Consider the following 26,385-nt stretch of genomic DNA (forward strand, 5'->3'; position numbering starts at 1 on the left):
CATAAATAGGTCGCAGTTCAAACAAAGGCTGTCCTTGTGTGAAAGATTTTAATGTTTTAGCATTCAAGACATTGGGAACATTACATGGCAAAACTTTTTATTAAAATGTTCCAGGTAGAATAGGCAGACATAACTAGTGCAAGAAGTTTGTTTACATACTGTTTAGTGTCATGAGAGTAGTTTGTCTTTGCATTCCTAACAAGCTGTATCGGTAATTGTACTTTCACGTTTCTGAAACAATTCCCAGAATCAATACGCTTCTGTTGTAATCCATGCTGCTATCTGTCTAGGCTCTGTAATACTGTAACGAGTAGGCGTAGCATTCAGTGTGTGTTTTTCTGCTTTTACACAAGTGCTTCACAAAGTTATATTAATCAGTGCAGCAGAGACACAAACTGAATGGGTTGTTGAAAATGTGACTGTTTTTTTTTTTGGCAAAATGTATCTATTACGGCATTTTTTAAAAATGCAAATAATTAGATATCTCATTAAGAGCAAAATCTTCAGTTGAAGCAAATATGTCAAAGTAGAAAAAAAAACTTAAGTGGTTGTGCTCTCAAACACTGAATAGAAAGATCTTGTTACAAAGCCTGTTCAATAAAAAGAAGCTTTGCCATCTAAAGAATATGAAATTGTCACAGTAAAGATATTGATTTTAAGATTAAAAAATCTAGCCATAATTGACTTATCTAATAGCATTGTGATTCAAGACGTATATTAAAATTGGTGTTGTAAAGGTTAAATCAAGCTTCTACATCCACCCTACTGAAAATGTGTGCAATATATTTAAATGCCAGATTTTTACACAACCAGTACAATTAGAGTTATGATAATCTCAGTAGGCTTTATTTAAGACCAAACAAGGCTATCAAAAGTGAAAAGCATAGTTGTTTGATGTATGTCTCTGAAACAGAAGAATATCTTTACTTCACATATTTTGCCCTGCAACAAAAAGCTATTAATGTACTGTAAATTTTAAGCTTAGCTGTTCAGTTTTGTGGAGAGATTTCTTGTCTGCATTGAGATATACTGTATATTGTTAGTGTTCCTGACACAGCTATAGGTTCGATCCTCTCTGCTTTCTACTCTTGATTTGTTGTTCTGCTTAGTCCGTTTCCTTGCTTCTTTCAGAAAAGCTGCAGATCAGAGCTGCCACAAACAAGTAAACATAGATTGCTCAGTTTGAAAAACATCCTTCAGGCAAACTTACTGGTAGCAATCGCCTTTGAAGGCATTTCTTTTACTCTCACAAAGTGGAAAATAAAGATATAGAGAGGAGTTTCTTAAACACAGTGACATACCAGAACCATACATCTTTGAAGTTTGAATAAAAAAAATAATCTATGATTCTTTTGCATAAGTGTTCTTTGTTTACAGGTCTTCAGTTTTCTAAGTGTTTCTCTATTTTGTGTTTTCAGATGGTGGCATCAGATGGTGTCCAACAGAGTAGTCCAGTAACTGTCAACATCCTGGTTATTGATGCCAATGACAATACGCCTACATTTGCTCAGGTCTCCTACAGCGTTGAAGTCTTTACAGACATGCAGCCAGGAGAGACGGTGCTACAGGTAATCAATCCAGAGCGATCATTCTCTTCCATCTTGCCTTCCGTTTTTTTGTGTTGTTTTTTTTTTCTTTTTTTCATCTACCGCTGAGACACTGGACTTTGTCCTCATCACACAGAATCTCTCTTTCAAATGCTTTTTCATGCTCAGCAAGAATAACCACAACAGTCTTAGCCATTGTGTTGACAGGCAAAGCCCAGGAGCATATCCCTTTGTCTTATCTGCAGTCGTAACAGACATGGAAGAGAAAATGTTTTTTTCTCTGGCATCAGTAAGTCATAGCGGAAGGATTTTGTGATGTCAATTTATCAACCCCTCTTACAGCATACAACAGGATTTGGAAATAAAGCAGGATTGCTTTTCTATTACTTCAATCATTTTTATTGCTCTGTGGATTTGGGTCATTGTTTTGATTTAATTACTACACTGACTTTAAAGGGTTCCGTGTCTTTATTTTTATTTCTGTCAAACATATTCAAAGACAATCAAACATGTATAGAGAGTATCCATACCACTTGAACTGTTTTCAGACTTTTCTCAAATGTCAGTGTATTTTAATATGAAGAATGTGATCGATCAACACAAAGTAGTTCATTCTAGGGAAGTAGAGTACAAATAAAAGTGCAAAAGAGTGCCAAATCTTGAGTTTCAAGATGCTGTTAGTTCAATAACCTTTTCTAATAACATTAGAGGCCTTTGCAGAACAGTTGTACTTATTCATACAGATGGAGTCTATTTACCAGCTCTGACTGGTTTGATCAATTTAAGGGAGCTGGTTGCAAATGCAACCCAAAGTCTTCAGATTTTTATTTTTAAAAAATAGAAGACCATGTATCATTTTACTTTTACTTTATAATTATGCACTACTTAATCCTGGTCTAGCTCATAAACTTGCAATTAAATAAAAAGAAGTTTTAGTGTTTTAGTGTAGCAACTTGTGAAAAGAATCAAAAATTATGGTGGCTTTTGCGAGTCAGTGTACACAAATACAAGCGTGTGTACGCTTTTATAAACCAACTCTACTAAGTGCATTTTGCTTGAGCCTGTTTTTTCTTCTTCTTTCTCTTCTTTAGTTGATCTGTTCTTACAGCACAGCCTCTCCAAAACAAAATAAAAGAATAAGACACAGAAAAGGTCAAGTTTAATCTTTATTTTTTTAAGCAGCCAGTTCACCCTGCCTGAAATGAGGCCAGAGGTTACAGAGTGTCTGCTCTGACCGCTTAACCGATTTTATAAGCTGTTTATGTGAGCTGGAGTCCCCCCTGAGCATGCTGAAGCTTATTTGATGCTACAACTTTTACTCCAGTGTCAGTGTCATGGAAAAAGGAGGTCGTGAAAGCTTGGATTAAAGTTTCAAAGCTTTAAAGATATGAGGTCAGCTGCAGCACGAAGGCTAATAATCACAAACAGCAGAATGTCCTTATTGCATTTGGAGTTTGAATGTTGGAGAAATGCGCTGTTTGAGTTTACTTATTACCTTTAAAAAAATATATATTTAATTTATTTCTTTACAAATCTATAATCTACTTAATGTGAAGTGGAATGTGACCGTTAATTTATAGTTTTTAACAGTAGAATACACAGCTCTTAATTTTTACATAAATGTCACATGTCCATTAAAAAAATGTTACACAGAAACAAGCCTCACAATCCCCTGTGAAAAAATACATGGCTGCTTGACTGTTTCACAAGTAATGTTAGTTGAAACCCCCTCCGGTTAAAACTACAAACTGCAGAACAGAAAGCAGACAAATCGTGCTGATAATGTGTTATCGTACTATTTTTCTTGTTCTGTTTTCTCAGTTAACTGCAGCGGATGCTGATGAGGGGCTGAATGGCCTGGTAACGTATGAGATTCTGGCTGGAGCCCAGGGAGATTTTGTTATTAATAATCGCTCTGGACGCATCACTGTGGTGCCTGGTGTCGTCTTATCTGTGGGACGATCTTATGCACTGACGGTCAAAGCCTCTGATAATGCGCCTGATACCCAGAGAAGGTACAGATATACAACAACTTTGTCACATAACAATGATGAAATAAGAACTTTATTTTGTTGTTATTAATCATATGGGTCATTAACACATTAAAAGGCGGCAGATTTTCTTTTTCTCTCAATGTTTTGTTAGTTGGTTTCAGTTTGTTGTGAACTGTGATAGACTAGTCATCCCTTCAATGATTACTGTTTACTAAGTTGTTTTTAACATGCAATATGCTATTCAACTTTGACTCTAAAAGTTTTCTCTAGGTGAACACATTGAAATACTTTTTTGAATAGAGGTTTTGGCAGAATGTAAGAGCTGCTTTGTAGATGATTTAGCAATACAAGCATCCATCTATCCATCTCCTGGTTGTCAGAAATTGTTACTTTTGCCAGCATAGTTTTTGGGTTTAAGCAGTATTACCAGGCCATAACAGAGACATATAGTTATTTCAGATTAATAATAAGATTAATAATGATAAAAGAACAGATTTTAAGTTTTTCTTCTCATGAAACTTGCTCTTAATTTTAGCTCATATATCATCAGTCTATTTAATATAATTAAATTGATTGATATTTCTTAATTACTTGTTTTGCTGCATTTTTTAGGAGCTGCAGGATTGCGCTGACTACATAGTGTTAGCTTGTGATGTGAACTAAATTTTTTGTATTAAAAAAAATATGTATAAAGACCATGAGTGGCTATTCGGTTACATCTTTTGACTGGGTTATTTATATTTATATATATATATATATATATACACACAGTACAGACCAAACGTTTGGACACACCTTTCTAATTCAATGGGTTTTCTTTATTTTCATGACTATTTATAAGGCAAGAAATCCCACTTATTAACCTGACAGGGCACACCTATGAAGTGAAAACCATTTCAGGTGACTACCTCTTGAAGCTCATCAAGAAAATGCAGAGTGTGTGCAAAGCAGTAATCACAGCAAAAGGTTGCTACTTTGAAGAAACTAGAATATAAGGGGTATTTTCAGTTGTTTTACACTTTTTTGTTTAGTGCATATTTCCACATGTTATTCATAGTTTTGATGCCTTCAGTGTGAATCTACAATGTCAATAGTCATGAAAATAAAGGAAACTCATTGGATTAAAAGGTGTGTCCAAACTTTTGGTCTGTACTGTATATATATATATATATATATATATATATATATGATCTGTTTGGGGCAGCGATGAACTTCTATAAAACAAAATGCAATATCTAGATTTATTTGAGTCCATCAGAACCAGAACCTCGAGGTTCTCCATTTCTGAATGTCACTGCAAACATCAGCGGAGACTTGACCAGAGCTGCTGCATGCCTCAATAGTGAGGAACAGACTGTAATGGAGAAGCTCACCACCTAGGGTTAGTGTGCGACTTGGTTTGGGATCTAAAAGTTCTAATTTAGATCCCACCAGTTTTTAACTTTGTCCGGTGGGGTCTTACTGACACCATATGCGCTTGTACAAGGTTTTTTTGTTTGTGTGGTTTCGGAAACTAACGATCTGCTTCTGTTTCTTTTGTATTTTGAAGTTTTTCTGATCAAGATCCTCTACCACAAAAAAGCAAAGACTTGTAATTTCTTTCCCAGTCTTAAGTCTTCTGGCGTGTATTTCATCAGTTTTAGTGTTCACTGTTTGAAGAAGTGTTTGTGATCTCACTAGAAGATGAACTGTAAGTGAAAGCTTTGAGGGAAAAGGTCTATGCATTCGAGCTCTGATGAGAGCTTTGCCTTTGAGTGAACTAACTTTAAAATTTTCTCTGAGATGTGGGGAAGTGTTGGAAATGAACATCATCAGTTAGGCAAAAAGAAATGTTCAAACAGAAACTGATACCACCGTTGGGCACTTCTGTTATTCAGGAGCTCGATCACTACAGTCTATATTGAGGTTTTACCACCCAACAACCAGAGTCCTCCCCGCTTCCCCCTCATCACCTACAACCTAGAGATCAGCGAGGCCATGAGGATTGGAGCTATTCTCCTCAATCTGCAAGTAAGTCACTAATTCAAATCCCCAGTGTATGACGCACATTCCTGCATTATAAGATGCAGAAGTGTTCAAATTTTGCTACAGTTCGTCCAGGTTAGACTTGACTCACAGCATAGATTTCACACGTAGCATGTTTTGCTTTCATATGACAGTTTAATATCAATGTTTATGTTATGCTTATGCATCCTATCTCTCTCCTTGTCATGTTCTTCTGTAGGCTGATAGCATTATCTGGTTCTGGTGTCATTTTATTCTTCCAGGCAACAGACAGAGAAAATGATCCAATCACGTATCAAATTGTGAGCGGAGATTCACAGAATGTCTTCAACCTCTCTCGAACGTGAGTGCAAAAATTTGTCCCCCGGCTTTCTCTACTTGTTTGCAAGTTAAGTTGTAGCTTAATCTAGTCTTTTAAAAAAAAAGTATTTGTTGTATCCACACTTTTTCTGAAAACAGTGTGGATGAATGTATGATGAATGATTAAAGAATAATATTCACAATCAAAGATAAAATATTCCACTGCATTTTAATATATTGTTTCTTTTGATTTTGTTTCTTTGATAAGCAAAATACAACATACAAAGACAACTTATGGTTCCTGTGGTTTTAAAAAAGCCTAATTTTATGGTGCATGCCTTGTTGATGCTTTCAATTATAAAGATTTGAGAACAAAATAGAAATATGATTCAGAGAAATATTTTCTTTTTTGCTACTGATAAAAGACAGTATCAAACGGAAGAAAGTCAGATAAATTCAGTCAGTTTTAGAATCTAGCTAATGATACAACAAGCCAATGCAGAAGATCTTGTTTTTTTGGGAAGAAATTAATTTAGTCAGATTTAAAATGTGCTCAAGTACTGTATCTCTACTAAAAGTTAAAGATATTTTTTTATTGCAGAAAAGGTTCTGCCAGAGATGTATCATTCTAAATAACTGAAGATGAAACTATAGCTTTCAACTTAGGAATCTCATAAGATGCAGAAGTGTAATTTTAGTACATGGTCGTTTAGCCTTCCCTCTGGCCTTACGCCAACCTCACACACACAGTGTATTAAGGGGGGAGGGGGGAGAAATTGTTTTATTTATTTATGTTCTCACAAGGTTTGTGACACGCTCAGTGGAAGCAGCTGTCCACAGCTCTAAGGCAAAATGTGTCATTGGACCTTCGTACACCATTCCAGATAAAGACAGAGAGGGTGCTTACAAACAGGTCACAGCTGTGCCTCGATATCTCACCTCCTGTAGAAGATCTTCCCCTACAGCTAATCTGAAAACACACATCACTACATGGATGAATGTAGACTTTCTGACAACATATCTTGCTGCTGTTTTAACTGCCCTGTGTACATTTGTACACAATTTCAATCTTAATTTCTTTTATAGTAACACAAAATCTTAAACAGGAATATATAACATGATCTCGTTGCTATTATTTACAACAGAAAAATACTATTATTTGTAGTCTCTGCTAGAATATTATAACATTAATATGCAGTTAAAATTTTACTTCTGACTTTTTTTATTGGTATTTAGATTTTAATGCATAGACAAACAAAGTACGAGAACAAAGCTAAAGCTACGTTTACACAAGGCCCTCTGTCAGGAAACTCCTGGTATTTTTGGATGACCAACAAGACACCTTGAATCTGCTGTAGTTGTCATGACGTTGTTCTTTTAGCAAGACGTCAAAACGTGCTTTTGACCCTTAGCTTCCACCTCATTTAGAAAACAACCTTTCTCCGTCTCCACTTATCAACATTGTGTTTAACTGAACAGGTTATGTAGCACCAAACCCACAATGCTATCCTCCACTGACTTTGTCACATGTCCATGCATGTCCATTAATATATAATGAGACTAAATACAGCAATACACACTACTAAAATTCAATCACAATTTTATGATTTATGAAAATCTGCTTGTTGTTCTCTTAAATATATGGCACCGTCTTCTGCTGAATGTGAAAACTGAGACTTAGTGAGTCTGAAATTGAGTTTCAGTTTTGTGACTTATCTTGCTTGTCTTGCCTCAAGTAAAGCATTTTTGGAACTGGGAACTCGCACCTTCTGCATCAAGTCCAATGTAGCATAGAGAGACATGATCTGAGCAGAATGAAAGATCAACTGTTAGTGTGACTGAGGAGGATAGCCTCCGGACCACACTGCCAACACCCCAGACAATGCTGTTAATAGTGTCCCATACATCTGACAACATCTTTTCATTTATGGCGGCTGGGCAGAGAAGGCGGGATGTTATCACACATGATCAGTGAACCTCTCAGACTCATTCCATTGAGTGTAGTGCAACTATCCAGCTTCAGTGAGGAATAAACTCCCAAGTTGGCTTTTCTGCATTAATCATTTTGTCTGATGCCATTATCACCCATCAAGATAATCGTTATCATGGTAATGTATAGGATATCTCCACTGAACTCAAAGTGCAGGTTTCTACCCTTTTTTTCATATATTAATGCTAGTCTGTAAAATTAATGTACCAGTTTTATTGTGTTTTTGCAAAGCTCTTTTTGCCCTCTTAATTCAAGGATCATTGAGTGTGAGGAATTTAAAACAGTTCTCTCCTTCTAACCTCGTGGCATCTGTTTAGAGGAATAGATAACATTGACAGAATTTCAGTAATTTGCCTGTCAGAGTTTAAAATGAGGCACTGTGGTATAATGGTCAGGGTCTGCAGAGGAATGGAGTGGTCAGGTTTTGCTTGGACTGCCTCGCCACAAGAGCTTTAAATCAGAAATGGGAAGGAGCGGGGGACAGTGGGGAATTGCTACGGGCATTAATTTAGCACCGAGTTCAGATGCATTCATCTTTCTTTCCGCTTTTCCTTCTGGCAGAGGCTCTCTTGAGTGCAGGAACAAAATTGTTGTCTCCGAGTTTGTGTGTGGCTTGACTTGCCCTTGTGTGTTCTGTGTGCAAACAGAGATAATTCAGCCTCATGCCTAGGACTCCATCTACACTTTTTACTTGGAATGCCAGGGTCAAACTTAGTGGCACGAATGAGCAGGAGGGCTCGTTTGTGCCACATGAACCATACTTCTCTTCCTAAAAGGAAAGGGAGTATGGCTTCCCATTGGGAAGCCAAGGGAAGTATGGCTTCCCTTCCTGAAGGGAAAGACTAAGAGAGCAGTTAAATTCCCACTTGTTCTTTACCTACCACCAATGTTCTATGATCAAAGACCATGTTTAATAAACTTTGATTTAAATACAGTGTTTTGGATTCTCCTCTTCTTGACTCTTTGATACTGTATCAAAGGTAAAATATGTAATGAAGTTCTGAACATGAATAAGCTGCTCATGTTTTACAATAAAGCAATTGAGGGAAAAAGTAAAATCTGAATGTGCTGTTCTGTAATATCTGCTCTGCCCTCTATCAACAGGATTGGCCTTTTACTTCTGGGCAAGCCTCTGGACAGAGAGATCACAGACCAGTACCGTCTGATTGTCACTGCTACAGACGGTAACCCTGGAGGGGTGAGGCACAATTCTTTTCACTTATCAACTGGATTTGTTTAGAGAGCTGCTCTCTTGAGAGAAACAAAGATTAATAAAAGTACTTGGGTAGGGATTTTGATCCAAGAGACAAAAGTTTGTGATTTTCGTCAAAATGCATTTTGTTGCATTAACTGTCAGGGGAAACCAAATTAGAGCTGAGGTTAAATAACAACGTTCTGCTTATTTACCCTATTTTATTTTATTAATTTTATTTAAAGTGTGACCCATTTATGGAAACCCTAGTCCTTGACGTGAAGGTAACATGATCGAGTCCCGGTCTGATGACCTTTGGTGCATGTTCTCTCGGTCTTTCACAACCTACTTTCTTGTCCCACAACTGTCAAACAAAGACCACTTAAGCCAACAAAACTTTTAAATTACCAAAACAAATCATGTTCTGGATGGCTGTGAATCATTGTTTGAGTTTGGCAAGTTTATTTTCACAAGCGGAGCATTATGGCTTCCGTTCGTTTCTGATGCTCCATGATGGATGGATGGATATATATATATATATATACATATATGTGTATAAAACTATTAGAATTTGTTCTATCTTAAATGTAATGGACATAGAAATGGAGAAGGAGAAAACAACGGTAGAAAGGTGGGGAAAAGATTTAAAGGGAAAAGGAACCAAGAATAGAGAAGAGAAATGAGCATGAAGAGAATACAAGTTAAGACCCTAGAAGTCTGCCTCTACACCTGCAGAGAGAGAAAAAAAACAAAATTGAGAAACCTTGGCAACAACCAACACATTGACACTACTGAAAAGTACACCATACAATTTTATACAAGATATATTCAGTGGCAACCGCTGCTTAACCTGTGAATGTATCTGGAAAAACACCTCAATCTAAACACCTGTAGGTGTGTGTAGTTGGGAGTGTGTTTGTGTATAGTAGGTTCAATGTGGATGTACGGGCCCACACATAATCACAGGGCTGACATTAGGAAGAGAGGAGCCACAGACATGCCTCCAGAGTCTTGGTGCCCGTCCACCACAGTCCACTTTGTTGCATTAATGTTTTAAATTTCCAGTTGCACATAATTTCCACCCCTACTAGATGCAGGTGTGTATCACCAGTGGTACTTGTACCACCATTTGGGTTCAAAAAGTCTATTATTGAAGTGAAAAGTCTGATTTTGTTACTGCACTTGCAAACCAAGATATGACAGTTAAAAAAATTGTACTAGATTTTCATTGTCCATGCTGTGTTCATTCAGAGTATAAGATAAGTCTTTTCAATTTATTCAAATTAGAAACACATGACTCATCAAGTTTTTATCTTTACAACTGGTAGAGAACATCAGTTGATTTCCTGTTAATTGTTGGAGCTTAATACTAGCAGATGAAGACAGACATTAAACAACTGAGAGTGTTAGAGCTGAAACGTTTGTTTTTTTTTCAAGTTTAATTTCTCAGTGTTTACTTAGTAATGTTTTCTTCACTATTTAACATTTTTGTATATGTTAGATTGTTTTTTTTATGCCCACTTGCTTTGTTTTTCACTGGTTCATACTTTTAGTCATTCATGGATTAGTTCATTTTATTTGAAGTCCCTGTTTCTTTTAAATGATCCTAGTCAAAGTCATATACCGTATTGTTTTTCATAATGTTATCATGAATCTGCATTTTAAAAAGTAGAATCAAAATTAGAATATTCACTTAACCATAGCCATAATGTATAATTTGCAGTGTAACATTTTCACAAAGTTGAGGCCTGCTCATTTCATAAAAAATAAACGACAAGTAGGCTCTTAACAGGACACCTCAGCCTTGAGAAAGAAAAGACATCAACAAACATTGATGCTGGTTGTGGTTTCTCCCTCTGAGAGCTGATAATAGCGTAAACTGTCTTAATTTAATTAGACTTCACCTCAATTGGCTCACTTTTGAGCAGCTGTCTTCATTCCAGGCAGAGGTGAAAGGCATTTTCCCTTTTAAGATGCAGTGTATGATGGGCAATGAACATTAGCTGATGAGCTGTCACAAGAGTGATGTTGATTGCTGCCCCCTCACCTGCACACTCGTAACTCATTGGCAGGCATAGTGCATCGAACTCTATGTTCCTGCGTTTATGTGATACATCACAGAGTGAGAGAGGCACAGTAGGACGGCGCCTTGGTAAGAGTGAAAATAGGAGGTAATTGAGGTCCATGTAGGTTGAGGCGTCAATTCCCAGTGTGAATTTACAGTCTAAATGTTGTGCACACAGCTATATAAAGAATATTTTTTCTGTTGCACAAAATCTTTCTCATGTATTAACGTTTGATTTGTGTAGGTTCTATGTCACAGCTAGAGAGTAATCCTGTTACAACAGCAAGAAAATTAAATGAGAGAGGAGAAAAGGCTTGTGGGAGTGTGGAGGTGAGGAACTCATTCAGTGCTGCCATTTTGGCCAGAAACACAAAAAGGATCAGAAGTGCAACATTATATTTTTTTAGACTTTAAGGACCTATGTTTTGCTTTATATACTTTTTGTGCAAATAGACATTGTGAAGTTTAGGTCCCATAAGGAGGTCAAAAGTGAATTATATTTCTTAACATCTCAGATCTTAATTTACATGCAAGCACCATTGCTTCTTCAAAGTAAAGGGTGATGGATCTGAATTCTGATATTTAGTAGCAATTACAGGAGTTTTCGCCACATATCAAAAATCAGCAGCTGTAATCTCCACTAAGCTGTTTCCTTGCTCTCTGAAAGTTTAAATAATTGATGCCCCTGATGCAGGTGGTGCGCAGAAGGCAACGATCAAACGTTCATTGAATACTTTCATGCAGTTTGCCTTATTTGTGTTATAAATATAAAGTGTAGATCAATGAAGAGAAATTTTTGATCACATTAAGAACGCTGCAATTGACTGATAAGAGATCATATTCTGCAAATGTTCTTTTCATTCTGAACATTGATTGGCTGGTCCAATACTGACTCCTACACCAATCTATAAACACATCAACCTTGACATGTAGTTTCACGTGCTTTTTGAGTATATTTTTTGATGCATAAATTATGTTATTCTTTTATGTTAAGTTAGATTTGAAACTATTACTTCTATCAAAAGACTTACTGCACATTTGTTTGTGTTATAGTCCTTACAAATTGGAATGTTAGACTGCAAAGAAAAACAGAAGGAGAAGCTAGAGATGAGTGCATCTCTAGTAAAAGATCTTGGTAACCCACCCCGTGGCCTTTTGCTCTGCACATTATTGATTTATTAAAAAGAAAACTTCCCAGTGACTGGGGGTGCGACAAAACTCGTAACTCAGATTATGTTAGTTTTCAAATGAGAATTTCCTTTATAAAGGAAAACAACTATCCAAACTAACCTGGTTCCCTGTAAAAGCATTTCAAATCAGATTTAAGTATTGAATTTCACAAGGCTACACCAATTCCTTTTTGGAGGTGTTGTTAAGTATATAGTCACTAACAAATACACTTAAATGATTTTCTGACCACTCCAGTGCCAATAAAGTTAAGAGAACTCACGGTTGGGAACAAACAAAACGACCAAAACTATAAACCTTCATATGTGTGTGGAAAAGTGAAAGAAGAAAGCAAGCATTTGTTTGTGATACTTTTCTTTTCTGTCAGCTAGTTTTGCACAAAACAAATTGTCCTCCACTTTTAACAGATTTCTAAATTTGTATTCTCGTCAGACTTTAGTGAAAACTACCAAGCTGACTTGGATCCCAAGTATTCACCCTGGCAAGTTGGATCGCTCCTGGCGAGAATGAGTACCAGACTTCTAATAGTCTGATCGTATCAGTCGTTGCTAAACGACGTTTCTGGTCAAGATTATCTCTTAAAAGCGAATATGTCAGCAACCACCTCTGTATCTATCAGACATCTGATTTAGAAGGTCAGACATCAAAGAGCCTCATCTATCTAACATTAAATCAAAAATCACATCTCATTAACCAGATTCAAGTCCAATGGGTTGTGATGATTTTGTTTCTTCTTTGTCATATATAAGTCAAACCACAGTTGGGAGTTGACCTTAATTTACCAAATGCTCTTTTGAAATGGAAAATGAGTTGATCTTATTACAACAGCGTCCTGCATGCATTCACATTGTCTTTTCCTTTGGAAATGAAGACACTCTTGTAAACAACCTCAACATTCCCTTGGCGCGTCTTTTATAGATGTTACAGTGCCAATGATAATTAACAACAAAGAAAAACAATAACAAAGGATTCCCCAACGATAGTGTGGGGAGGCTCACAATAACTATACCATGTGACAATCGTCCTGTTTGGCAGGGAAGCTTCAAACGGCTGCCTTCTCGCAGGTATTTTCACCCACTGGGGCCACACCACAATCACACATCTTTCCATCCCCAAAGAAATGCAGTCCATACCCTTATTTGCAGGCATATTTGCCCTGCAACAATTACAGCTTCTGCACATTGTGCCATTTTCTGTGTTGATTTATCGAAGCACCACAGGGGTTTGAACTTTGTCCCTATATGAAGGTCATAAGCTATACACTTGTCCTCAGAGGTTGTGCTAATGAGTGGTGCAGTGGGGAATTGGTTTAGCCAAGTGAGCTATGGGATCAAAAAACCCACAGAAATACTAATTGAAAACAGATGGCAAGATACAAATGTAATTTGATTCACTGAAATCAATGTGGTGAGAAAAACACAGATTGTTGTTATGCTATTATATAATGTACTAAAAACACAGTTAATAATCTAATCAATATTTAAAATGTTGCTTTATTCTCAGACTGACTACAGTCTGAGAATAAATATAAAAGCACCTTCCTCTTTTAATCAAAACCCAAAGGTAATTAAATTCTTTCTTTGACACAAGCTAAAATACATCATTAAATTCAATGTTAAGGATGTGCAGTAAATCAACAAACAGCAGTATTTTGGATGTTTTTTTGCAAATAGTGTTGTTTTTAACATTACAATTCAAACCATGCATTTACATGGACTGTATAAAAATATACATCTTTTTCTATGACTAATATCATACGAAATATTTCGATTTTTAGGTCATTTGAACTATCCAAATTATTTGTACTGGCTTTAAACATTTTTGAATTGCACAGTTGATGAAAGAATAATTTACATCATTTGAGTTCAATCTAGGCACACTTAAAACATAACGTTTTTCTTTTTGTGTGACAGTGTAGAAAAAAACAACAGAAATCAGCCAAACTATCAGATTGTCTGATTTGAATTTTATCCTCATATCTAATAGAGTTTTTGGCAGGAGGAAGAACAGAATAATGATGTTGACATAGCTGAAGTAAACTTTACAAAATATTCAGAATGAATAATTTTTTCTTTAGAACATGAAATCAAGCAGGAGTGATTCCAAGATTCATTCTTTCAACTAATAAGCAATTTATGGAGGTAGTTGAAATTAATTGATCTTTTACAGCCAGCATTAAAAAAATATATATCCTAAATGAGACAAAGATGTCAGACAGTTGGACTAATCTGTGAAACAGAATGAGTTTAAAACAATTGATTAGATTTTTTTTTTCTTGCTTTTAATGCAGAAAGGCAGACAACACAGGAGTAATTCGAAATCAGTAAATAAGCAGTCAAAGTGTTTTAACCCTTACAGAGATGCTTTAAGCAACCTTTTGGGGTGATTATTTTTTACTAAATATAACCAAGTATTCCACAGAACAGTTGGGCTCCTCTAATAGGAAGTACTTATTGTGCGATAAAATGTGGATCTGTTTGACTTTGTGTGTTGATATGTTGTGTTATTATATCTCACAGTTTTCAATCATCCATCGAGTCATCATCTATACAAACTTATCATCTATACAAACTTATCTTTGCAGGGTTGTGGGAGAAGGGGTAAAAGTGGAGCTGGTGTTTATCTCTAGCAGTGATTGGGCGAGAAGCAGGGTACACCCTGGACAATTTACCAATTCACCACAGGGCAACACATAGACTTTGTCTGTCCTAACTCTACATGAACAATCAAATTAACAGTTTGCAATGCTATCTTTAAATTTATTTCCTACTTTAAAAACATCATCAGTTGACAAAAAATAATAAATAAAAAATCATAAAATGTCTGAAAGGTTTTTTTGGGGGTTTTTTTTGCTCATACCTTACATGTTTTCACACGTGCAAGGTGTGAAAACATGTATGTCACAGTTTGTATAGTCTGGATGTAAAGGGATAAAGGATGTACAATTTACACTTTATTATTGTTCTACTGCTGTAGAATGGGGTAGGTTGCTTTTCTAGAAGAAGTAATCCTCTCATTTTAATTTTTATTTCATACCTTTTTTGATTGTTTTCTCTACCTAATCCAGTGCCCAAAAGACAGCCCGCAGTCCAATGTTCAAACTGTTGCTAGCTGCACTAATCCAAAAGTAGTTTAGAATGATTTAGATGGAACCTGAGAGCATTCAGTGTCCAAAAGTGAGTAAATCTTTTTCAGTGTATACTATTTGTGTAGTGTATATGAAATCAAGGTATTGTTTCATTGCTGCACCATCTCAGAGAGCTTTTTCAATAGCAGTGGTGCAAATGGGCTCAGTTGCAACTATCTTGCCACCAAATTGTTTAACATGTCCATAACGAAACAACAAAATAATGCCCCTAATATTTGTGACTGCTTGATTTCATTGTTGCTTCACCTTATGCCAAATGCACAAGGTGATGCTGGAAAATGTTACACAACTGGAATGGAAAGCAGGTACTCAGAAGTGTGATATGCTTATTAGTTTCTTTCATTGTCTTTACACAAATTTTTCTTTTAAATCAACATGTGAGAAACTCTTTTTAATCCTGGTGTTTCTTTTCCTTTCTGTTTTAGACGTCCACTGCTACCGTGAGCATAGTGGTGACTGATGTCAATGACAACGACCCAAAATTTAACATCACACTCGGCACCAATTTTACTGTTCAAGAAGAACAAGGCGATCTATTTGTTGGACAAGTCAGGGTAAGTGAAATGTTACTTAAATATGATAATTGTGTATTTTAAAGTAGTAATATATTTTTTTCATTTTAACCACTACACAGCTACATTTCTGATACAGATTGCAAAGTAAGGTATGACTTAGTTATTGTTGTTGCTGTCCATTGAGAATTACCTGATTTTATTCAACACAGTTGACTCACAGTTGCCTCCCTGATGGCTGCCTTGGCTGAGCTGCCATGTGTAGTCATATTTTCTTATTAGTCATGTAGATTAAAGGGCCTGAATTCTGTCAGTGGATTAATCAGGGTATTGAGATAATTGACATTGTCTGCCAGTATATGCAATATGACCCAGAAGAAGAATATAAACCAGCCTGTTATTCTTGTTTTTGTAACCATTGTTATACGTTTACTGTACAGAATACGCAGACATTCCTGTACTTATTGAAGTCCAGAAAAAGTTGGCAAAGATATTTAGGTTACTATATATCTTTTGACATTGGTTATTTGTTAACTGGTCTCTCTTTTATTGCGTTCTATTACATACAAGTGCAAACAGATGTTCATGTCTGTAAGTGTTTAGTGTCTTCAGTTTGGGTGTACACACTGTTATATGAGAAAGCATTATGAGTTTATGAAGTGTGAAAGAGAACAAAAGGACACATGAAAGAAACTTGGTGTTTGCAAGCAGTAAAGCTTTCTTTAGTCTCCCTTGCAAGTGTTTCCTCACAAATACAGTGAGCAGCTAGAAAGGGGCTTAGTCCAGTGCACAAACTCCCTACGTCTTGCCCTGGTTTGAAAGCCTTTCTGAGCTGGCAACTCACCATCTTGAGCTGAGATTGTCACCAACTAGAAAAGTACATTAAAGTGCTTAACTCAGCGCTAACCTACTCTCTATGTTGCATTGGGAGGTTTTAGGATGCAATAGCGGTGCTTGTTTATTTCGGTACCTTATGATGGATGTCCTGAAGGCTTCGCACTTTGGGTCATGTCCGAATCAGATTAACTTAAAAAAAAAGTGTTTGAAAAAACATTCCCTGAGGTATCAGAGATATATTAAATAAAAAGAGCTCTCCTCAAAAATGAACAACTTACAGTGTTGTGTAATGCACATAACGTGGTGATGAGTCTTGGTTTTGATTTGATTGGACAAAGTTTCTTTCTGAGTCTCTTTAAAATCAGTAGTTTCTTGGCAACCAGAGGCTTTGTGGAGAGAAGTTGTCACGAGAGACTCATTTGCCAATAAACATGGATTATGGCGTAGCTGCAGGAACAGGTTGATGGAAGAAGACTTGTATTATCAAATACGGATATCTGTTACTGCATCTGATTGATGGAGATTATTAAAAGTAGCGCCACAGTAATGGTAGTTTTGATGTAAGCAAAAAATATAGATTTGTTTTGAGAAACCAGCTTAAAGAGAACTGCTTTAATGGCTAAACTCTAGATTGATTTTGGAAAAATTATATAATCCAGAAAAGCTAACTGAAGTGGGAAAGTCGAAAGTTCTCCTGGAAATGAAAGATCAAAATTGATGTACACTGGGAGTACCAGGGTTTCGACCTCTCCCCTGAAGTCCCGAAAGAGGGTCAAAAGACCTGAGTCCAAACTGACGATTCTGATGGCTCAAATTAGCATCCCTTCTTCAATTGTAAACGTGGCCATTGACCGTCAGGCCAGAAAGGAGGAATGGAAAATCATGCAAAACTGCTTATAGGATGCTAGCTAAAATCCTTCAGGTCAGTCGACCCGTCTCTGGGCTCCAAAGGTAGAAATGTTAAAATAGGACCCTTCTCTGGTACTCACAGTGTTAACTGTGATGTTGCAAGGCAGGGTACATACCCTGCGTATGGTTTCCCTCTGCTGAACTGTAATAACTAAAAGTACAGCTGGCTCAAATTTAAGTACTGAAAATACAGAAAATCTTATTTGCATGCAAATCTGTGCTTCAGACAGATAAGAATACATTTTGTAATTCTACAGAACCTTCCCTGAACTTCTTTGAACCTCATGACGGCTTCATTGTCTCACCTCAACCCATCTACAGCAGCATAAACCCTTTCATTTTTTAAATAAAGTCAAATTGGCTTTCTTTAAAGTCCAATATAAATGTGTTCATATAAATAAGAAGCACTCAAAATATCTTTACATGTTGGAAATTGAGCACTTTTGCAGTACCTGCCTTTAAATTTGTGTTAACTATTATTTCTGTGTCTGCCTTCAGTATATTTTAGTTTCCTTCTGGTTTATCTATCTTGAGGTAATCCTTTCATGGTGGAGAGACATATGTCTTCAGAGAGAGAGATGCTATGCTATTTTTCATGCAGGGAGCACAGATTTGCATTTTAAGACATCATGCTCATTGCACAGCATTTGAAGAGACCGTTCCCCTCGGGATGCAGCTTCTAAATAATCTTGACTCGTAGAGTTCATTTGTGAAGTGTGTCATTATGTTGCTAAGTGATCATATTTTGCCCTGAGATAACATATAGAGCGTAAAGACAGTCTGCCCAGATCCCAGGATATGCCATTCATGACATAGCGTTGAACACACCTGAACTGGCCAACATTTGCTAAAAGCTGTGAAGCCTGATAGATTTTTTTGTTAACTGACAGTGTTACATGAATACCAAGCATTGCTCTCAGTTTCATCATTCCTTTCTGATAAGCTGAGAAGTGATCAGTAATTGCTCTGTGCCTTTTCCCAAGCCTGAGTAACTTCTTGAGATGAAGATCCTGTGCCTAGCTGAACACATTTTACTCCTTTCAAAACAGGAGCCTCCAGCTCCCTATTGCATGATATGTTAAGTAACTGTCCGAGTGACAGAAGAGCAAGTGGATGAGAAGCAAGAGTGTTGAAAATAAGCTACTATTTGTGTCCATTTAAGCATTTTCTTTTAAAACATGATGTTATAGTAAAATCATCTGCCTTGAATTCACCTGCAGGGTTGGAGACATAATGGAGGCAGCAATGAGGCTCCAGGCATCTGCCATGGGTTTGGATGACTGGAGTCTAAATACATAATGCTATTAAGTAGCTTAATGCTAGCCTTAAAGTGCTTTGGATTATCGTGACAGTAATTGGAACCAGTTCCCACCTGTTCTTTTTTTACACACACTTGAATAGATTAGCGAAAATTTGGCTACCGCCGCTGACAGTCGTTGTTCTGGAACCGAAAACTCATGCAACATTTAAACCCATTCTCCCTGCTCTCAGCAGGGGAGCCATAGACTCAGCAGTGCTGACAACTGGTGGACAAATTCATAAGAGCTTGTGTCAGGATCATCATAAAGGTGTCATGTAAAATTTCGCAGCAGTTTGATTTATGTTTTGTTGTGTTCTGGATAAACTCTGTTTGATGATTGAAACCGTGTCTAACGACCACGAGATGTTTGTGCACACGAGGTGAACTTGACTAATTCCCCCCAAAAACAAAAAAAAGAAATCTTCATAAAGCTGAGAAAAAAGTGGCTCTTTTTCTATATCAGAACAATATCTCCCAGGTGTAGACTCACCATGAACACTTTGAAGGAGAAATGTTGCTTTGGCCTCAGACAGTAAATAAGAAGCTGCTACATGGCTAAATCGAGTCCGCACCTGGGCTGTACCACTTCCATTTATCCACATGAACAACTCCTAAATGTGTCACTTAAACCTTAAAGGACTTATGGCACATTATTTCACACATCTACTCCTTTTGTGGCTCCATTTTTTTTATTTGATCTACGATGCCCCTAACATTCTGTTACAGGAAAGTGCTAAACATGTAGAATCGAATAGGAAACTATGTAAGTTCCTCTACATGTCTGCATTACCACTGAGTAGCCCATTGTTTCTTGTGGTTTTCAGCCACAAATCTCTATTTTTTTCTGTGGTCTTGTTGTCTCTGTTTCTTTATCGAATGTTTTATTCAGAAATAGATTATTAAAGATTTATTATTTTATTGCAAGGTTTACAAATCACACATTTGCTTGAGTTTCCATATCAAGAGGAGAAATGAGACTTAAAGGTTGTTGTTTTTGCTCGGCTGCATCACTGAAGCTTCAGGGCTTTGTTGTTGAAAGCTTTGTAAATATGCAAGGCATCGAGACAAAGCCAAGCTCTAACAAATCATGTAATGGATCCAACTCCAACCCAGTTGCTGTTTGCATGAGGTGAAATATGTGTTCAGTGCTGTTTTAAAGCATGTTAATCATCTGCTAATTCTTTGTGAATATTTATCTTTTTATTATTACTAGTGAATTTAAAAAGATTCAATGTTTTCCACTGTTTATCATAAATATTTATTTTTGTGATGTTCAATTTTACAGAACGTTACTTTTCTGTTATTAAGCTTTCCTCTGATTATGTCAGATCTGTTTTCCACCATTTCCTTTCATTTTATTGCTAAGTTGCTAGTGCAATAAACGGAGCTAGTTATGGTCACCTTACTTCAAGAGCACCTTACTACTGCCAGCACTTAAGTCTGTCTGTTTAAAAAAAACAAACAGCAGTTGCAACTGGTTGGCATGAGGCGAAACAAACTAAAGTCACTGGCTCATTTTTTTCTTGTAGAAGTCCACTCATTTAAACACTCTGTTTGTTTTTTTTTTCTCCTTAGGCCACTGACCCTGATGCAGGAGCCAATGGTCAGGTTTACTACCGGATTGTCAATCATCCTGACTTGTTTGTAATCAGTGCCAACGGAAGCATCTACACAAAACGACCTCTAGACAGAGAGTTAAGAGATCAGTATAGCCTCATAGTTGAGGCCTCAGATGGGGCGGTAGACCCTAGAAGAACCACCTTGACGCTCTTAGTCCAGATTTTGGATGTAGATGACAACAGCCCGGTCTTCTCACAGCGAGACTATGTGGTGAATGTACCTGAGAACAGCCCAGTGGGGACTGTGGTTCTGAAACTAAGTGTAAGTTTTTACCATCAAAGTTACCATTTTCCCCTTCCTGTATCCAGAAGTAGCATTTAGGCTGGTTATTCAGTGAGAAAATTGTCAAAATGGGTAAAATCTGTGGCAACCAAAATACAGTCTTCTTGGAGAGACACACTTTCTCTCTTACCACAGGCACTTTTTGACAGAACAAGATCTGAAGCTTTTTTTTTTTTTTTCTTGAGTCATATCCAAACTTCGGTAGATCCATCCTAACTGGCAAACATCAACACACTCCACAAGATAAAATAAATAATAAAAAAAACTGAAGGTGTTTGCATCTGGCCCTAACACTGTCGAATATCAACATAAATATGTGCAGTGAGGTGAGGCATAGAGAAACCGGTCGCACATAGAGCAAACACTAGCAGGGGGTCGAATAATTGCTGGCATATCGTGAATGACATCTCCTAGACAGGGATATAGCAGGAGGTGGGGAGAGTAAGAAGAATAGGGAGGTAAAGAAGGCAAGGTACTTGAGTGACAGTGGCAGTGTGACACCTTCATAAACTATACAACACATCACCCCTGAACTGACACTGGTGGCAGGGTAGATACCCACTGGGCAAAGGGAAAACAAACCAGAGTCAAATATGTACCAGATTTACATTAGCATTGGCAGCATTTTGTTATTTTTATCAATATAAAGATGCCTTCAGGCATATACAAACTTCCGTAACGCACAGAACTTCATCCGTCCATCCATTATTTTATGCTGAACTGGGATCGGGTCTCAGGGGCAGCAACCTAAGCAGAGAAACCCTGACTTCCTTTTCCCCAGCCACTTGGGCCAGCACCTCCAGGGAACTCCCAAGGTGTTTCCAGGTCAGCTGAGAAACATTATCCCTCCTGCGTGTTCTGGGGTTCCCTGAGGGTCTCCCCTGGGTGGGATGTGCCTGGAACACCTCATCAGGGAGGAATCCAGGAGGCATCCTAACCAGATGTATGAGCCACTTAAATGGGCTCTTCTCAATGTGGAGAAGCAGCGACTTTACACTGAGCCCTTTCTGGATGACCAAGCTTCCCACCCTAAGGGATGTTAGATCTATGACAGAAAAGGCAGATGCTTACATTTTTACAGGTTTCTATTAATAAACAATGTCAAAAACCATGTATTGTGTTCCTTTTACTTCAGAATTGCCCACTAGGTGCTGGTTTTTCACATAAAACCCCAATGAATTACATAAGAAAATGGGAAAAAAGTTAAGGGATGTGAATATTTTTGCAAGAAGTTGGACATATTGAATCAGTTACATCAAATCTAAATTCAAGGTTTAGTTTCTTTAAAATGTCTATGTTATCCATTAAGGGTTTCTTCTAACTGACTGCATTCTTATGGCTTTTATGGTGGCAGTGTAATCTGCTTGCAGATTATTTTATTTATTTATTTTTCTTGAACTCATGGGAATTTACACAGCTCTTTATAGAAGATGTAATTTAAGAACTTTGACACAACACTATTTTGAACTTATTGTTTTCCTGCCTAAATAAACTTTTTCTGAGTAAACATTTCCAATAAATTGAATTTGGCCTGGGTTTGAATAATTTCAATACCTGCAGGCTTAATCTTATAATATATTGCATTAGCCTTTGGAAATTATATCTGCTTTGTGAGTTGGGATTTCATTCTTATGAACTTTGGCTTTCCTCAGCGGCTTAATTTAATGAGAACCTGATTAATGAATGATTGGGGTAATCCCTGGAGCTGCAAAATTTTAAATTAAAACACAACCCTAGCTTTTTTGAACATCCTGCTGATTATTATTTTTTCAACATCTCTCGTCTTCTAGAATCCTCATATCTCTGCTTCTCTTCATTCTTCTCGCAGGCTGTGGACGTAGACCTCTTCTCCAACATCACATACCGCATCAAGACTGAGTCAGCCAGGCAGCTGTTCTCTCTTAACCCTATCACTGGGGAACTAGCTGTGCTGCAGACCCTGGACTTCGAGGGTCTGGCAGCTATGGGCATGGGGGCTTCTTACACTTTCCAGGTAGAAGCTGTCGACCAAGGAGCCCGAATGCCGCCGGGACAAGCTACTGTCACAGTTCGCATCACAGTAAGAGCCCACAGACTGCCTGTGCAGAGCCTCCTCTCAGTTCTCTGTTCTCTGTACCTCCTACTCTCTCTACACCTTCATTGTTGCTCTGGAGATGTGGCCTTGATAAGCAACTATGCAGTGAGTCATTAGCAAGGTTTCGCAGTCATAATATCTTTCAAAGGGCACAACACAGAGACCATAATGCCAAAGTGAATTGAAAACATTAAAGTAGTGCAGCTGTGCTGTCATTGCGCTATGTCTCTCACTGCAGTGGGTGATTGAATTACCTTTGTAAAACACATTTTAGCCTGCTGACCTACTCACCCACACTGCAACACCACAAAAAAGAGCTTTGATGGATTGGTGTTTCTGCCTCGCATGCTCTGCTATTCACGATCTGAATGACTCATTAGCTTTGTGACAGCAATTATGGCAGGCTTTGCAGAAGCTTGTCTTTTCTTTGCAGCCTTTTATAAGCTGAGCGAACAAAAGGATTGTGTTGTGAGACCATGCATCTCTATTTAACAATGTGTGTTTTTTTGCTCTGATTAGTTCTTCAAAATGTGTGCACATTCACAGTGTTCTCTGCTCATGAATCTGGCCTATCTCTTTAAGATTTGCAGAATTAAGCTATGAGAAGGTTTTCTAACATGTCCTGATAAAAACACGCTTTGTCGCATTATGTGCGCCGTCACCAAGGGTAAAGGAATGGCACAGGCATCGACACCAAACCTGTCTCTGCCATTTGAAATGACTACGAATGAGTCTAATGGATTCAGTCTAGCCTCAAGGGGACTAAAGATTGAGTTGATTCCACTGATTTCACTCTGTCTTTTATGTAACACCTCAAGAGAGTTATTTGAAGTAATTTCCGTATCTTTCCTTTTATGCTGTTGATGCTATCTGTTTACATTGTATTACTAGCTGTGATGGCTTTTCTGTTGCACCTGTCTTGCAGCTCTCAATGTTCCTTTTATTACTCTGTGTATCTCAAATGTTTGAGATTATACATCTGCACATGTTTATTACATTAAAGGATTTTCAGTGTAGTACAGGTAAGACAAACTGAATGATCCACTGTAACATTTGTTGCTAAAAAATCAAGCTTTTTTGTTCAAAGCATAAATATGATCCTGCAAAAAAAAAAAAAAATCCCAAAACCTGCAAAAAAGATCAAAGCGCGAGACTACTGCTCATGACTCTGACTTTTCAGAAGAGGAAAAATCAAGACAAGGAAGAGTTTATTTATTGGATAGGTTTAAATACTAACAAATATTTGATTTTGCTCCTGTCGTTTTTCCTATTTTCACATGGCAAATCACCTAGCAAGATGTTTATTTTCTAACTTTTTATGCAGTGTTTTGCACTGTTTTGTTTTATTTAACCTAAAAAAGCTGATTGAAAGTGTTACATGTGTTATTACAATTTAACAAGACCTGGATACCACCTAAACTACCTTGACCTTTAAATTTAGTTGCTTTCAACTGAAATTCATAGCTTTTCCTATAAAAAGTGAGAAGAATTTCTTTTTTTTATTTCAAAGAAGTTTTCCATTTCCAAATGTGAAATTATCTGGGTCCCTGAAATATCTCTCTAAACAATAAATAAATCGATATAAAAGTCATAATTGGCTCATAAATGTACCTTTCCAATTATAACTATCTTTTCAGAGAGCGAGGGGTTTGATTGGATGCCTTGCACACAAGTCTGAAACTTTACTATTTACGGTAGAAAATAAAAACTAAAATTAATATTTAAACAAGCTTCCTAATCTAATTGGACAGCTGTTAATTTTTCTGGACTGCATGCCTTGATGCAATTTGTGGAATCTCATCTTTGTTGCTACTGCTTTTAATCCTTGATCTTGTTTAAATTGTCTTAAGTTTTATGGCTTGACTTTTAGCAAAATACTGCCTTATTGCTGATATTTGAAAATATATTTTCTTACTTGAAAAGCTCCAATCTGCCATTTTAATAACAAGATTGGCTTCTTAGGGTATTTTCATAAAACTAAGCCGTGAGATTTTGACTCTCTCTTAAACATTGCATCATTTGAACAAGCTGAATAAAACTTGAATAAAAACTTGATCTCCCTTCCATAATATTTAAACACTATAAACTGAGAACACACTGTGTATATTCTTTAAAAGGAATCAGCACACTACTGGTCACTCATCTCTGTTCACAAAAAAATGTCATGCCATGAAATCTAAAAGCGTGTTGCCCATTACTGTTTTTAAGGTAGTGCTGTTTCTGAAAGTACATCTGACTTGATAAAATATCATGTTTGTTAAGCATCAGACTGTAAGTGAACCAATGTTGTTTTTTTTAGCCAGCTAATATCAGCCTGTTCTAATTCCATTTATAAAACATAAAAAGCAGCAGGACAAGTAGGAATAATATTCTGTTAGACAAGCACATTGAATCAAAACCTATTTCTACATTTATTATGTGGTTGTGCTATATTTAGCTGAAGCTTTTCAGCATCAGAATTATTTATTTAAAGCTTTGTGTTGATAATATCTAACCGTATTGTTAACCTTTTTTCACGCAGTGAGATTCTCAAACTCGCTCTTTCTTAGTTGCACTGCTTACAAGCAGTTTATTGATGTTTGTACGAGAGACTAATTCAGAGTTTTGTGCTGAAAAAAGAAATCTTGCTATTCCAGGACATGAATGACTTCTCACCTGTCTTCAGTCAAGATCTGTACAAGGGCTTGGTGGCCCCCAATGCAGAGAAGGGAACAGTCATCACCACCGTTTTTGCTGCGGACCAAGATCCACCAGTGAGTGCAGATTAAAAAATGAGCCACACGACAAACTCACATTTTACACCTCCTCCGTAGACATCCATCTATCCATCCATCCATCAATCCATCCATTTTTGACACCGTTATACCATTGTGGTCGGGAGGGGTGCTAGTGCCTAACTCCAGCTGTCAATAGGCGAGAGGCAGGGTACGCCCTGGACAGGTCGCCAGTCCATTGCAGTCTTTGTATACAGCTTAGGTGAAATTAATAAGAAGCAAAATATTTCCTAGTGACTGCATACTGCTGTCAGAAAATGAATCATTTTCAGCTGCAGTATATTACACAAACCATTTTCATGGTGTGTTCAAGACTGCAATCCTCTCATTGGAGATACAGAGCTGTGTGTGTATTCACTTTGCACTTACTTATATATGTAAGATTATCTTTGTGTGCATCTGTCCTTGTATGAGGCCTTTACTATTTCTGCTCAGTGACTTGCCTTTGGTCTAAAACTTTTCTTTTTTATGTGGCAATGCTACTTCTGATATTTAAGTTTTTCCTTTATTAGCTTTTTTTTAGGCATCCTATGTTAAAAAGTGGAACGGAAAATGTCTTCAGCTCTGAGTTGGTTTTTCTGTAAAGTTGTGCATGGCTGGACTCCTATGCTATTAGTGGCTCTCCTGCTGGTGGGATCTCACCAAGTCT

At 37.1% G+C, this 26,385-nt stretch overlaps 1 protein-coding gene across 9 annotated transcripts in view; it reads left to right on the plus strand.

The window, feature by feature from the left end:
- LOC116713542 (protocadherin-15-like) overlaps nucleotides 1-26,385 on the plus strand; it is a 178,426-nt gene that overhangs the window by 105,822 nt on the left and 46,219 nt on the right. For all 9 annotated transcript variants that reach the window (XR_004337888.1, XM_032553731.1, XM_032553734.1 and 6 more), the window contains 9 exons: nucleotides 1,419-1,568; nucleotides 3,369-3,562; nucleotides 5,419-5,551; nucleotides 5,809-5,888; nucleotides 8,940-9,033; nucleotides 15,854-15,982; nucleotides 20,562-20,867; nucleotides 22,717-22,947; nucleotides 25,599-25,715. Coding sequence is in view for 8 of the 9 variants with exons in the window: in XM_032553731.1 (XP_032409622.1) it covers nucleotides 1,419-1,568; nucleotides 3,369-3,562; nucleotides 5,419-5,551; nucleotides 5,809-5,888; nucleotides 8,940-9,033; nucleotides 15,854-15,982; nucleotides 20,562-20,867; nucleotides 22,717-22,947; nucleotides 25,599-25,715 (1,434 nt within the window). In the remaining variant the exon portion in view is untranslated. The remainder of the gene's footprint in view (nucleotides 1-1,418; nucleotides 1,569-3,368; nucleotides 3,563-5,418; nucleotides 5,552-5,808; nucleotides 5,889-8,939; nucleotides 9,034-15,853; nucleotides 15,983-20,561; nucleotides 20,868-22,716; nucleotides 22,948-25,598; nucleotides 25,716-26,385) is intronic.

The sequence above is a fragment of the Xiphophorus hellerii genome, chromosome 22, assembly GCF_003331165.1.
Source record: "Xiphophorus hellerii strain 12219 chromosome 22, Xiphophorus_hellerii-4.1, whole genome shotgun sequence".
NCBI classification, from domain to species: domain Eukaryota; kingdom Metazoa; phylum Chordata; class Actinopteri; order Cyprinodontiformes; family Poeciliidae; genus Xiphophorus; species Xiphophorus hellerii.